Raw genomic sequence first — 15,382 nt, 5'->3', positions numbered from 1 at the left:
AAAAGTGGCTTAGAACTAGGACTTTGAAAAGAAGAGCAAATGAAACAGGTGATGCTAACCCTAATTGTGATAACGTGTTGTAATGGCGAATAAATCTGATACTATTAAAGTAGAAGAAACAAGCAGTTCAAAGAAAAAATACAGTAGGAAATAAAACAGTTCATATTTGGAATTCGGGTTTACTTGGTGTGGAGATAAAAGTGAACAGAAACCTCAATATGTTTTGTCATGAAGTGTTGTCGAATGAGTGCATGAAACCTGCGACACTCCGACATTTAGAAACTAAATATGATGTGAAAAATAAGCAAATTAAAAAAAAAAAAAAAAAAAAAGAAGAAGCCAATTTCAGCGATGCTTAGCGACATTAAATCATGGGAAAGATGTAGTTTCGGCATGGGTTCGATTAATAATAAGGCACTGGAAGCATCTATTTCTTAAGTTTGGGCATAGCGAAAACAGGGACACCTCATTCTATCGGGGACAATTTACTACTTCCAGCTATAAAAGATGTGTAAAAACTATGTTTGGCACAAGTTACTAAAATATGTTGATTTGACTCCTCTTTCAATGACACTGTAGGTCGCAGAATTAATGATATGGCAGGTGACGTAGAATCTCAGTTAATCGAAAGAGTTAAGAAAAGCCCTTATCATGCGTTAAAAATAGACGAGACTCCTGTTGTTACAGATGATGCGCAGTTAATATGCTACGTAAGATATGCGCATGATAACAACATTCATGACGATATTCTGTTTTGTAGAACTTTTTCATCCCGAACAACTGGAGAAGAAATATTTCACACTCTCAATAATTACATAATACACAAAGGGATTCAGTGGGGAAAATGCATGGGCTTCTGCTTGGATGGAGTCACACCCTTACAGGCAGACATACTGGGGTTGTTTCTATGGTCAAGGAAGTGGCTCCGGATATGAATCGGGTATATTGTTTCATACATAGGGAAAGGTTGGCCTCCAAAGCAATGACACAAGAATTTAAAACTGTGCTATATAACGCTGTAAAGCTAGTTAATTTTATTAAGGCTCGACCGCTAAATAACAGGTTATTTTCAGTATTCTGCAATGAAATGGACAGTGAATAACTTTTGCTTCATTCTGAAATTCGCTGGATTTCCAGGGGCAAAGTACTAACAAGCTCATTTCAATTAAGGCACGAAGTTTTATTGGTTGTAAATGAATGCAATTCTAATTTTGCATCACTCTTTGTTGACAAAGCATGGTTATCAACACTATCCTATCTTTCAGACATTTTTTTTTCGAAATTAAATGAACTAAATCTCTCCCTTCAGGGAAATTCTTTAATTGTTCTTGATGCCTACGACAAAATAAAGGCATTCGAGAAAAAATCGGTTTTATGGATTAATTATGTAAAAGACACAATTTGCACCTTTTACAACATTGGAATCCTTTTTAGTGGAAAATGATCATTTTATTGATTCTGAGTTTCTGAAAAGGGTTTGTGACCACCTCAAAACTCTGAAACAGAATTTTGAAACATATTTTCCGAATAATTTTTATAAGAAATTTCTGTGGGTTCAAGATCAATTTCAGGCTTACAGTCATGAGGACGAACTTTCGTTATCGAAAAAAGAACAGTTAATCGAGCTTTCAAGTGGGCTTAAAATGTAATTCCATGATCTTGGTTTGGCTCGATTCTGGATCTCGCCTTCAGTGAGAAGTCAAGGCGAGATCCCGAATTATCTGAAGAAGCACTGAAAATCGTTATGCAGTTTTATACCACCTATGTTTGTGAGAAAGGATTTTCATCGCTCCTTCAAATAAAAAAAACAAAAATACAGAAATCGCCTTAGTGTGTGTGCCGATCTTCGACTGAAGTTGGCCAATATTGAGCCAGATATCCAGCAACTCTGCAAAGGCCAAGAAGCTGAACCATCTCATTAAAAGTAAGTAGTAACATAATTATATCATATTATTTATTTTGACTATAGTTTCCGATTCATCTCGTTACTGGTTTTGGAATTAATCCATTTCCAAAATCGGGGATGAAACGAAAGTTATGCAAAGTGATGTCATGGTGCGACTTAGCTCTGCTGGCAAGGAGGATAGCTGCCTGCATCCCGTTTAGCGAAGTTCCGTATCTCGTACGGTCGCTTGCGGGAATATGCGGCCGAGCACACCGAATCCATCGCATGCAGACAACATCCGTACAGTCATGGATTGTACAGAAACACACATCACAACGTAACAAATACAAGCAGCACACAGGACAGATATAAATAAAACCACCACACGATTAATGAATTTGCCAGATTTACGATGACCACTGTTGTACCTCTGGATAAAACAGGACGGATATAATTAAAACCATCATCATAACACAATTAGTACAAATCACATGTGTATGGTATATATGGCATACGGTCGCTGGTAGGAAAATGCGCCCGACCACGTGGATGGCACTTTGCGACTGACATTGTGGGTTGAACTGTTTATAGATATCGGGAAGGACCTCACATAACAGGCTGTCTTAAATTTTTTGCTGGTCATGGAAAACTCCTCAGTGAAATAAGGCGAGTGGTAATGGCGGGAAGTGTGTGTGTGTGTGTGTGTGTGGATGGGGAAGGGCATTAATGGCTTTGGGATGTTTTGAGTGAAATTTTTGGTATATGCAGGGGGATGGTTTCGACAGGATAAGGGATGTCATCCATGATGGAATCCATGGATGTCAAGTTCGTATTTCGTATTATGGAGTAAGATAACATTTTTCCCTTGTCTCACAACGCACTTAGCAAATGGAACAGCTTACATGTCACAGGTCAAATCTGAGAGTGCGTGAAGTTAAAAGTTGTTGTGGGGCTAGCTTCATGAGTATGGGAAGATGAATGGGGATAACATAAAATATAAAAGTTGCTGTTGGTAGACGAATGGGAATTAAAGATTAACGTTGGGAGCAGATGAATGACGGTATCAGCGAGACGCCGCTCACATTCCCCATAGTACCAACGGCACTAAAAATGTTGTGGGGGTGAGCTTATGAGTGTGGGTAGATGGATGGGGATAACAAAATATAAAAGTTGCTGTAGGCAGATCAATGGGAGTTTCAGCAGGACGGCGCTGACATACCCATTCATTTGCCCACAGCAAATCGGAAACTGATACCTTTATTTGTTTAATAAAAATTAAAACTTTGTTCAGTGATGATACACTTTTAATCGTTTACTTCTAACTTAATCATGTTTCCATATATATTTGTAAATATTTATGTATATGTAAAATGCTGTATGTAAATATAATATGTATATGTGTTGTATATGTAAATGTTGGTAATCCCCACATACATTAAAAAAAATACACGACTTAGTGGTCCGTAGAATTGTTTTAGGCATTTTACCGGTCCTTGGGCTTAGAAAAGTTGAGAAACGCTGGGATAGAGGATTTGAAATTGGAAGTGACCATATTTAGTGCTAAGCAGGATAAAAATGGATACATTGAAAAGATCAGTATGTAAGAAAATTGACCAGCTTTCACGGGTAAACTGTAGACTCGACTATATAAACATTATTGAAGAAAAAATGATAGATTGAAAACGAGAACAAAACATTGGAGTCTCAGTAGCAAACTCTGAAGATATTAATTCAGATAGCCAGGCAGGCATGTGGTGAAGTTGTCTGCAAGGATAGAAAATAAGAACTATGGTGGACAAAATAAGTTAAACAAGCAAGCTTGAAAATAGGAAAGCATAGCAAATAAGTCTGCATATTCCCTAAAAGAATATAAAGAAAAATGTCAGATCTAAGCTATGTGTAAAAGTAGCTAAACGAAAGTCATGGAAGGACTTGGGTAAGAATATAGAAAATAAATATCAGGAAGGTGGCGAAATGTTCTGAAGGCTATTGGAAAAGCTTAGAAATGAAGGAAATAGTACTGTAAAAGGAATCAAAAGATGATAAAAGTGACATGAAAACTGACGATAAGGATATCCTAGATGTCTGGAGTAATTACTTAAACTGTTAAACGAAACAAGAAGTGACATGCCCGTACTAAAAAAATTTTAAGAGGACTACATGTCATACTTAACATGTACTCCTCTGAGGTAGAAAAACCATCAAAAACTTGAAATGTGGAAAGACAGCTGGAGTATATGTTATTCGTCCAGAAATGCTCAGGTAGGGAGTTATAAAAGTTTTGCAGTGACTGCACTGCATAATTCAGAGGGCCTGATCAGAATGGCGAATTCCATATGATGGAGTAGAGCTCTCATAACTCCCATTTATATAAAAGGAAATAAAGCTGAATATGAAAATTACAGCGGTATTTCCCTACTGAGTGTTCCTGGTAAGATTTATGCAAACATACTTGAAAAAAGGTCGAGAAGGATTGTGGAAAAGAAACTTTGAGAAGAACAAGCTAGGTTCAGGTCAAATAGATGTTAAGATCAGATTTTCACTTTAAGACAAACTGTTGAGAAATCATGGGAATATTACAAAGATCTGTAATTAAGTTTTGTAGATATCGAAAAGACATAACAAGGTGCCCAGAGAAAAGCTCTACAATTATATGGGGTAAAGGGTACATCATACAGAATAATATGTAGTCTACATTTAAGTTGAAAGTTAGAATTGAAGGAAATACAGAAAGATACTTTGATGTAGAATCAGGGGTAAGAGAAGGATACACATTACCTCCACTCTTATTCATCTATATGGATCACATTATCAGAGTGGCATTAGGCCTGATCTTAGAATTGGAGATGTCAAGCTTAGCTTTTTGCTTATGCTGCCGATGTACGAGTACTTCAAAAAAACATCTAGTGCCAGTCTTGGGGATTCTCTAACTAAATTGAATGACAGCTGTTACAAATTTGGCATGAAAATCAACAATAAAAACGTCCAAAAGTATGAAATGTAAGAACATAGAGAATGGAGAGCCTATAGAACAAAAAAAAATTCAGCTATTTAGGCATAGTTTTTAGTGAAGATGGCAAGTTAAATATGGAAATGGACAACAGAATAAGCAATGCTAATATGGTTATGGATAATCGCTGAATAAATTTATGTGGAATGAGAAAATTAGCCAAAACACCAGACTAGTAGTATACAAAACAGTGTTCAGACCATTTTTCAGTTATGGATCTGTAAGTTTTGTTAGAAATAAAGCACCTGATCAAAGACTAGAACCACAGATATGAGAGTTGAGAAAAATTAGGAGTGTGAACCGATAGCATCAGTGACAGAATCATTAAAATGAAGATATTAGAAAGGAACTTGACATTCTTAGCCTTCAAAGAATGTGTAAGCAGGAAATTTAAGGTAGTATAGCCTAAGTAGAATAGGTTATGAAAGCTTAGTCAAAATTACTATTATTATTATTACTATTATGACGGGCAACTCCAGGGAGTCATTAGACTCATCGAGGGAGGCCCCAAGTCATATTCATCACAACTATTCGACATTCATACAGTATCTATCATACCTCGCCTTAAACTCATTCACTGTCATAGCATCCACCACAGACTCAGGGAGCGCATTCCACTCATTCACTACTCTAAAAGTAAAGAACCCAGCTCTAACCCAGCTCTTTACTAACCACACTTTTACCCAGTTTCCATGGATGTCCCCTAGTCCTCCCAAAACCAGCCCTGTTCTCAAAAATATCTTCTGAATTAATTTTATAGAAACCCTTCAGTAATTTGAATGTCTCAATCATATCTCCCCTCCTCCGCCTATCAACCAATTTTTGCAACCCACAAATCCTCAACCTGTTCTCATAAGGTTCATTCCACAGACGTGCTATCATCTTGGTCACTCGCCTCTGGATCCTCTCCACCTCCTCCCCATCAAGAAGAAACCTAGGTGACCAAATCTGGGCACAATGGGAAAATAAGTCAAGACGGTATGAAAAATATCCAGAGGAAGACCAAAGTCTAGGTGGATTGATTCAATCAGAAGTGCATCGGAAGCACGAAATGGTAGATATAATATTGGAGTAATAGAATAATTTGGAGGAAAATTGTTGATAAATAAAATAAATCAGCTAACGCTTCTTATTCCGTAATAGGGAGTAGGCGAGGCCTTTATACCCTATCCAGCTATTGAAGACTGAGTAGGCAGTTCAATCTCCACCGGTAGTTTGTAAATTGTTGATAGAATATTAATAATAGTGTAAACTTAATCATGTAGTGCTGTCATCGTAACCTGGATACTTTGATGGTACATATTAAGAAATTGATGATTGGTGATGATTATCACCAATCATCAATTAAATGTTTACATCGCAAAACAATTTTATAAAAGGTTAAATTTCTGTCGCTGTCATATAATTTTCACCAATATTAAAATAAAAATATATCGCTTAAAATACTACGCAATTCTGACTTCGTTATTTAATGCTTTCTAGAATATTTCACTCTAAGTTAATTTATGGTTAGTTAACCAGATACTCGAAGATTAGTTTTTCCTTTAGCCAAATAATGAGAGCCTGTTCTATTTCTACAATACGGATTCTAATTATTTTAGACTAGATAGAGTTGAGTCCTTAATTTGCTCTGAAATTCAAGCATAGTTTGGTAATTGTCGCTGTTCTCATGTCTTTCACAGACATGGAATACTGAAGCAGATTTGAACACTAAATCGTCACAGAAGCTACATTGGCGAACCAACTGATATCAATGAACGTTTCACAAAACCGAATAATTGGATTCGATGCCTTTTAAATGAGTAAAAGTGCTAATTTTAATGTGCAGGATGAGCATCACTCAAAATTTCGGTTTAACAGTTATATCTACTAACTAATACAGTAGTAAAATTATTGCTGTAAATTTAGATACTGTTTTTCTAAGTGTAGTCAAACAGGGATTTTAGTACAACAAAAGAACAATATACAGTGTTGTGCCCCTACACACTACATTTTACAATTTTGATAAGAATGGGGGGGGGGGGGAGATCAGATTCCAGATAAATGGAGTTGACCATTTAAGAAATCGGATCACTGAATATACTTAAATGAAAGTGCAGAAAACTGGAGTTGGTAGTCTGCTTTAGTCAAGAATTTTAGGATAAAGTAGAATGTTTAAAAATGTGCTCAATGATAGGGATAAGATTTCATTTCATTAAGAAATGAACTAGAATCGAATACAGAATTCACAAGATCGCTTATTTCGTACAGTCAGTACTGAATTTCTCAATTACTACATAGCTAAATGCCATGTTCACTGTTGAAGATATACACTGCTTGGGAAGAAGTCAATGACCACTATAGTGTAAAGAAAAAACAACATGGTGCCCACCTTAAGATGTAGGACGTTGTTTCACTGCGATGACTGCAGCAATCCAACAGGGCATACTTTCCACAAGCATACGATAGCCATTAACGGAGATTTTGGGCCATTCTTCATATAGTAAAGCAGACGTCTATTGACTTCACCAGACGCTACAGTTACTCAATCCTACTGAACATCAAATAGTTGTTTAATAAGATTGAGATCAGAACTCTGTAGAGGCCGGTCAAGTGCGGCGACGTTCATGCCTACACTCACCACACTATTATAGCAGCAGCAGCCTTATGACACGGTGCATTGTCTTGCTGAAAGACAATGACAGTTCTGTAGAAACACCACAAAGTAAGAAGCATTGCATTGTCCAGATACCTCTTGGAGTTCAATGTTGGTGGCACCACAGAGATCCGAGGCCAAACCAGGACCGTACCATCACACCACCACCTCCGAATTTCATACGTGGGAGGTTACTCATTCTGGTAAGAGACGTTCACCGGGCATCCGCCACACCCGTCCATCTCCTCGGTAAATGTGGCTTTATTCATCGTTCCCTAACACAGCTTCCACGTTCCACCATACACACTCTTTGCACCACTGAAGACGATGCTGCATATTGGTTCGGATAATGTGAGGCTTGCATGTTGTGGTCCTCCCATGGAAAATCCATGTGCGAGTTTCAGTTCTGAATTATTTTATTTTTTGAAGATTCGTGTTTCAGTCGATGCCCAAAACTTTGCCTGATGGTTTTACATATTATCCTTTGTAACACTTACGGTCATGTTCGGAGAGTGTGGTGGGTCGTCCACTGCTGGTAGCACTTGCAGTTAACATCAGCGATACCATTCTGAAATGGAAGGGCAAGAAGTGCAAGTTACCTTGTACAATGAATAAATAACTGCTGCTTAAGCAACTTTGATATGACCACCTTCTAGAGGATTCATCAGAGATTAATTTTTCTGTTTCGGAACAGCAACTGGAAAGCGTTCACTCATCAAAACAAGCACTAGTTTAATTGTATTCAGCTTATCACAAGCTGCAAGTCCTACAGTAGAGATGTTGTTAACACAGTACAAAGCTGATAATTTTTCCGCGAAGGTTTGTTAAGCATCAGTTTTATAGTATCCACGTCATCCTTCATTACAGCAGTATTAATGTCATTGTGAAGCATTGATAACGAGAGATAGAAGTTGTGATGCAATTCCAGTTAATTTAGAACATTGTACTAGAAGATCAGTACACAGAGAAATAAAATTATCAGAAAGGAAAGTTGCAAAACTTATTTTAATAAAAACCATGAATAGTAGCCCTAGATAAAGTTCGGATAATATGAAGAAATTCATTCATTTTGAAGATATTGTTTTATAAGGTTATTACAGAAAGTAGAAACTAGTATAGTACAAATGGGATTTATTCCTGAAAAAAGCAACTAGCTAGCATGATTATCTTGCGTTGAATAAAACGCAATACATGGCTGTCTGAAATGATTTCTGATCACTATTAAATGGATATTGGCTGATATCAGGTCATCAGAATCTAGATATCAAAATATTTCGCGAACAGTCTCTCGTAACTACTTGCAACACGCAAAAACATGCTGAAGGTACTTCTCGAGTAGTATCCGACTTAATGAATAATACTAACATTCCCATTGCTCACAGCATTTCGTGGGTCAGGTTTATCAAAACTAACAAAGTTGGAAATTTAGATACTCGTTATTTCTAATTTTGAGTTTTATATTTAGGCTCAATTTAGTTAATGAAGTAGTCATATTACAATTCAGTATTGAATAAGAAATAACACTCCAATCTGATGGTGATGCATTTTTCAATGACCAATCAGTTACCGAACAGCTAAATTAAGGCAATAGTCATTTCCCCATAATTAATTTTATTTCTTAAAAATAACTAATTGTTATGATTATCAAGTGGCCTTATAACCTTACACCTAAAATATAAGCACATAAAAGCAGTAAAGTATACTCACTTTCCCTTCTTCTGTATACACTCCCACAGCATTGGGTATTATTTTCGCAGTGCGTTCTTTGGTCACTTTGATAACATCACAGGCAGGGAGGAGGATCTGAAAAACAATTTTTAGCTATGCAAATCTATTTCTACAGTAACGAACAATTGCTAAGTAATTAAAAGTTACTTTGGATATTAACCACATGTATTCTTTTAGAACAAACGTTCATAATAAAAATAATTTCACTTGTTGTCCAGAGGAATAGTTTTGCGAGATGATTATGTGAAAATCAGTTAACATATATCTACATTCAAGTTAACATATATCACTTTCAAGTGAGCGTCCTGACCGAATCAGAAGAACCCAAGTATCCTGGAGAGAAAACTACCAAATATTCAACTCTCAGATGACTCGACAAATCATCTACACAGATACGTAGTTTTCTAAGTCAACTACGTTTTAAAAAAAAACATCGGACACAGAATAAGAACACACAGGATCGGAAGATGTTGCTAGTAACTGTTTATAAGATAAAGTAAGTTTTGAGAATTTAGTATTAGTAATAGAAGCAGTGATCGAAATTCGTAGGACTTATATCTTTCTTTGAAAAATATTTAAATTCCTTTTTATTTATTTTTAGAAATGTTAGGAGCTGCACTAGCACAGTGCAGGCTCCTAACATTCCAAAGTTGAATATGAATTGTTGCCATTGTAAGAGGTGGGGGGGGAATCTGGGTATCACATTTATAGTATCACTTTATAGTATTACCTCTAGGGCTACGGGAAACCATTGACATTTATATGCACTACTATCTAGGGAACTTACGGGAAAAAAGTCAAAGAACTTTCTTTTATGAGAGAGGAAAGTTACCTGTGTCTTCCGGCCAAATATGTTAGAATAAAATGCAAAGAAGTTATCAGTAATATAGAGATGACCTTGGAGTAAAATGTCAGCCAGCAGAGCGCAGGAGTAATCTAAAGAAAGATAGAAATAAGGATAAATTGAGTGAAAAAAAAATTTAATTAAATTGAGTGAAGATATCTAATATTTTAATATCTACAGCAAAAATACAAGTAAAAACTTACATTAACAGCTTCGCCTCTTGAACTGCCAGAAAAATATTTCATCCATTTAACTATCACTGTTTTTCAACTTATTTCAAGTAGTACTTAAATTTTCAACAAAGGAATTTTATATTTCTGCTAATATCTAGTAGTTTTAATCACTGCAATAAGATTAAGATTTTCTACAAGATTAAGATTTGCTTAAGAATTTTTCTAATTGTTACATAGTTTACGTCTCATGCCTTTCCCCGTTTAAAGTGTGGCAAGAAGTTGCGTTTATTTATTTTGTCTACTTGAAAGCGATGCAAGAGACTGCTTCAACAAGAGTGACAAGTGCAGCAGCACATATTTGGAAACAGAGCACAGGTGAATGCTTCCCCACTTATATGAATGAAAAACAAAAACGAAAATAAAAAAAGAATTTTTTAATATAATAATATTATTTAATGTAATATCTCATCGATTACAAATTGCATGAACACAAAGCAACAGCAGTAAGACTTCCTAAAATTCTACAGTCCTAGGCGAGCGTCCACTGCTCCCGTTGATTGATGGATCTCTGGCCCTTGTCATTCTACAGGAATAATAATACTCATGCTATGCGAAAATTTTCAGCGAAAAAAGAAAAATGTAAATGTGATCTCTCAGATCACTAAATTTGGCCTTCCTTAATTACTTATGAGGACATATAAATCAATTAAACTAAAAATACTGCAGGTGCGATTTTGAGAATAAATCGAGTTAGTATGTAAAGACTGGCAAGAAATATTTTGACGAAATATGGTGACCTGTCTTCTTAGAGAGTCGCCTCTTATTCAGCATTTTAAGACATAATTGGTCGTACCTTATGGTTAGTACATATAGACTACAGTTTCTTCAACGCGTAACTGTGGGACTTGAGAATCATATGGGCAGTACGACAGACCGTGCACTTCAATTAAAAAAAAAATAAAAAAAAAAAAAAAAAAAAAAAAAAAAAAATTGAAGGGGTCAGGCTGTGTTGTTTAGGAGACGCATTATGTTTCATCTTGCGAATAATTTTCCAAAATGCATATCGTGAGCACGATATTTTCATCCAGTGCATCTGACTCCCTCCTGGTTGTAGTTAAGATTCGTGATCATCTAAACCTGTTCTTTTTTCTTCAGTTTACTCTTAAAAAATTCATTCAATGAAAACTGATTACAATTCGAAAAAAAAAAAAATCAAATGTTTTTGGCAATGTAAGCTTATAGCAGTTAATATTTTTTCATGGCGATAGTTTCAGATCTTGTTCTTCTGCCATCGAATTTCAAATATTAAAAATAAACTCCCTTCTTAACAAATAATTTGTCCCATGCATTTCTCGGTGCATCATTACTGCACAACAGCCATATACAAATCTGCTTACACAATTAACACAACAGATATTTGGATTATAAGAACATAGGTTTAATACATATATGTACAATTTCGTTGACTAGTTTCGCTAACAAAATAATAATCTTATAATCCAAATATCTGTTGTGTTAATTATAGTTGATAAAGACCGAATCTAACTTTCAACATGAACAATCTACTTACACAATATGACACCATAGGAGAGGTTCCTCAACAAAAGATTTTCCCCTCTAAACGCTTTTAGATGCTTCACAATTCAGGCACCCCAATGTTGTGGGAATAATTTCTTCAGTAGATTTTTGTTCTTTTGGTATGGTATACCGGATTCTTCTAAATGCTACTTCCAACACAGCTGAAAATTATTGCTGTGGTCAACGATGAGATAACGTAAAAATCGTTGCCAACTGGCACAAATCAAAGTTAGGACTACAAGAAGTTGAGTCCACAACTACTTGTCCGCCATTGACCGAATGGATAACGCTTTCGGCTCTTTAACAAATAGCCCGAGTTCAATTCAACCGCGTGCATTGATGTTCGTGAATGTCTTTTAAGCAGGAGGCGAATTTCATCATAAAGTGCGACATCACCACCTTCCTTACTGGAAATAGGTGGGTTGAAAAAAAAAAATTTTAGAGCAAGGTTCCGGAATTATCTACCTCTTTTTCCATTCACCGTTGCAGACCTATGTCTGCAACCTTAGTGCATGGGATTTGCATAAAAAAAGAAAAATTGACCAGTGGTGTAGCTGGGGAGAAGGGGGAATTCCGCCCCAGCGGCACTTTTCACGTGAGACAGAATTGTCGAAAAATAAATTTTTTTATTTATGTTAACTTAGTAATTTTTATTACTTAATAGTTTTTAACAATATACTTACAACTAAAATAAACATAGTGTTTTAATTTATTTCCCGTCGTTTTGACTTTTTGTGATATTTTTTGGTGTGTATTGAGAGGCGCAGCAAACTCAGGAACCGCCCCGGACGGCAAAAGCTCTAGCTACGCCACTGAAATTGGCACATCTCGGAAGAGGACCACACGATTGAAGGCATTTTTATGCTTCCTCTGCACTGTATATCGTATGTAGAGGAAGCATAAAGATGTCGTTAATGGAAAGATTTTGCTGTGTTTATTATGCACAGCTCAGTGTTAACAAGTCTGAATTACATCAAATAAGCAAACCACATTTTAAAGCTAGTTTCTTCAAAACATTACACATAGCTTATTTCCAGTTTGTAGACGTAATATTAAAGTGATCAATTTCGTGTGCCATTTCTTGTCTAGTCCAGAAGATCAAGGGCCACAAATTGGAAACTGATGTTTCCAAGCATGACAAGACACGAGTGTGTTACAGACCTGTCATCCACAAACCAAGAACGAAGTTGGTTAATAGCGGAGTCTCCAAACTTTTTAACAACGAGGTTCAAATTATTGCAGCTGTCCTTGAGCAGACATCTGTTGATATCATCTCACTGTAGATCTGAGCTGAATTACTACTATTAGCATGAGGTTAGTCTCTGTAATTCATTTGGTACAGATAAGCTCTTTAAGTGAAAAGACCCGAGTTCGAATCTATTCCACGACGTGAGGGACTTTTATCAGGTCTTTTTCAATCAAGTGGTGAGTTAGTCTGTCTCATACGTAGGTAGAGGGGTTTTGTCCCGGAAACTTTGGTTTTTGAGTTTTGCATAACATAAAATACACAGTCTAGCCATAAATACAACTTGAACATCGCATAAACCTTTAATCTATCAGTAAATCATTTACAGCTTTCAGCGCATACAAACCATACAGCGCATGTATAACATGCATATAGTAGCACTCAATGTTCAAAACGCTTCCCTCTTGCCTTCACGCACGCCCAAAATCTGTGAGGCTATATATCGATGGGAACAAGCACAACATCCAACGGAAAGGCTGCACCCCTAGCTCAAAAATACACCTTCAGACTGGCGATGTTTCTTGCAGGCTACTCTCTCAAGCTCCGACCACAATTTGAAGTTCAACGGATTCAGATCGGGACTTCCAGTCGGCCCATCAGATGAATCCTGAGAGTTATGGCACGTGCTGCCATGCATAGCTCTCAGGATTCAGAGAGGTCATCACCCCGCGTCAGTGATGGTTTGGTGGGAAGTGACGTATCAAGGATATCCAAGTTGCATTTCTGAGAGAAAGGGGTCAAAACTTTCGTCAAATTGCATCAGCACCTTGTTTCATGGTAGGCAGTGGCCCTTCCAACATGACTCAGTCCCTGCATACAAGGCAAGGACCACATAGCAGTGATTGGAGACGAATATGTCCGACCATCTGATGGACCGACTGGAAGTCCCAATCTGAACGGATTCAGATCGGGACTTCCACCAAAACGATGGGTAAACGACTCTTCAGTGGTAAAAAAAATCTTCTCATCTGTGAAGAGGATATCTGTCTGTTGTTCGCGTACCGCCGAAGAAGTGCCTTTTATTTTATCACCTCTTCAACTTGTGTTAGGAAGTGTCCAGTAGAAGGATGACAGGCTCTCACCCCAGGTCAATTAGTTGAAGTGATGTGAGCGTTCTCTGCAAAACGTTCATCTCTCGTGAGATCACTTTCTGCTTTCTCACAGGATTATGGCAGAGATGTGCCTTCACAGCTCTCAAGCTGTTGCATCCCATTCTTTGGTGGTCAGATACGTGTTCTGTATCATAACTGTTAATAGTCCGAAACACAAACATCCTACTGATCCCGAGTATTTTTAGCATGTTGAAAATAACAGGTATCTGCATTCCAACCTTGAAGTGCTATTATTACAGCTACATGGTTCTCGCATCTTCATAGTGCATATTAACCCATACAGCTAGACATCTCTCTCTCTTCTGATAAACACCCGAATGTTGTCTGCGCACAGCGCCACTAACGGAACCGGGCTCGCGCAATTCTGAGGGATGCGTAGAAGCTGTATTTAAGGCAAGACTAGGCACTTATCCCCTAGAGCAGTGGTCGCCAAAGGGGGTCGATGACATTGTTAGGGGTCAATTTGGGCTCAGGGATCGAGAGAAAAATATAAGACATCATTGTATGGGTAATATTTAATTCAGTTAATTTGGATTACCTCCATGACAAAAGACATGGAGGTAATGACAACGCAATTAAGAGTAAAGGTCATGAAATTAGTTACTGAGGCCAATCAAGTAGGCCAAAATGACGTATTTACCAATAAACGGATGTTGGTGGTTCCTGCCGGCCGGCGCAGTGGGAGCGAGATTGCAACACGTGCGTGGTTCTTATTTACTGATACAAGTATTCGATCCCAGTCTCATTTTTGCGCATCGACATACAAGTGAGCGTTAATGTTCTAAACTTCATCAACATACATATTATAATTCAATCGTTATTCATTCACGAACTGAACTTCTCTATGTTGAAGAGTTGGGCAGCGCTGGTAGTGATAGTAATAGTAGTGGTAATAGTAATATAATAATATATACAATATTATACATACAATAAACACTGTAACTATAAAATAAACAATCTAAAAACTCACATAAGCGTCTTTTTTTGCTTGTCCTATTATAATTACGTAATAGTACAATATAGGGGGTCGATAAAAAGTCAAGAAACTCTTGAAGGAGTCGACGGGCAAATAACTTTGGTGACCCCTGCCCTAGAGGGATGCAGCGGAAGAATGGAAGGTCGGCAGTATTAAATTTCCTGAAGCTCATGATCAGGGGACTCAACCAGTCTT

At 37.0% G+C, this 15,382-nt stretch overlaps 1 protein-coding gene across 7 annotated transcripts in view; it reads right to left on the bottom strand.

The window, feature by feature from the left end:
* LOC150108596 (uncharacterized) overlaps positions 1-15,382 on the bottom strand; it is a 220,890-nt gene that overhangs the window by 83,131 nt on the left and 122,377 nt on the right. For all 7 annotated transcript variants that reach the window (XM_090416039.1, XM_090416038.1, XM_090416045.1 and 4 more), the window contains exons 3-4: positions 10,091-10,194; positions 9,238-9,333 (exon numbers count right to left, since the gene is read on the bottom strand). In XM_090416039.1, coding sequence (XP_090272165.1) covers positions 9,238-9,333; positions 10,091-10,194 — 200 coding nt within the window. The remainder of the gene's footprint in view (positions 1-9,237; positions 9,334-10,090; positions 10,195-15,382) is intronic.

The sequence above is a fragment of the Typopeltis vanoorti genome, chromosome 3 (genome assembly GCF_054136105.1).
Source record: "Typopeltis vanoorti isolate ZY-2024b chromosome 3, IOZ_Tvanoo_1.0, whole genome shotgun sequence".
Classification (NCBI taxonomy): domain Eukaryota; kingdom Metazoa; phylum Arthropoda; class Arachnida; order Uropygi; family Thelyphonidae; genus Typopeltis; species Typopeltis vanoorti.
The sequence above is the reverse complement of the archived record's forward strand: the minus strand, read 5'-3'. Positions and strand labels throughout refer to the sequence as shown.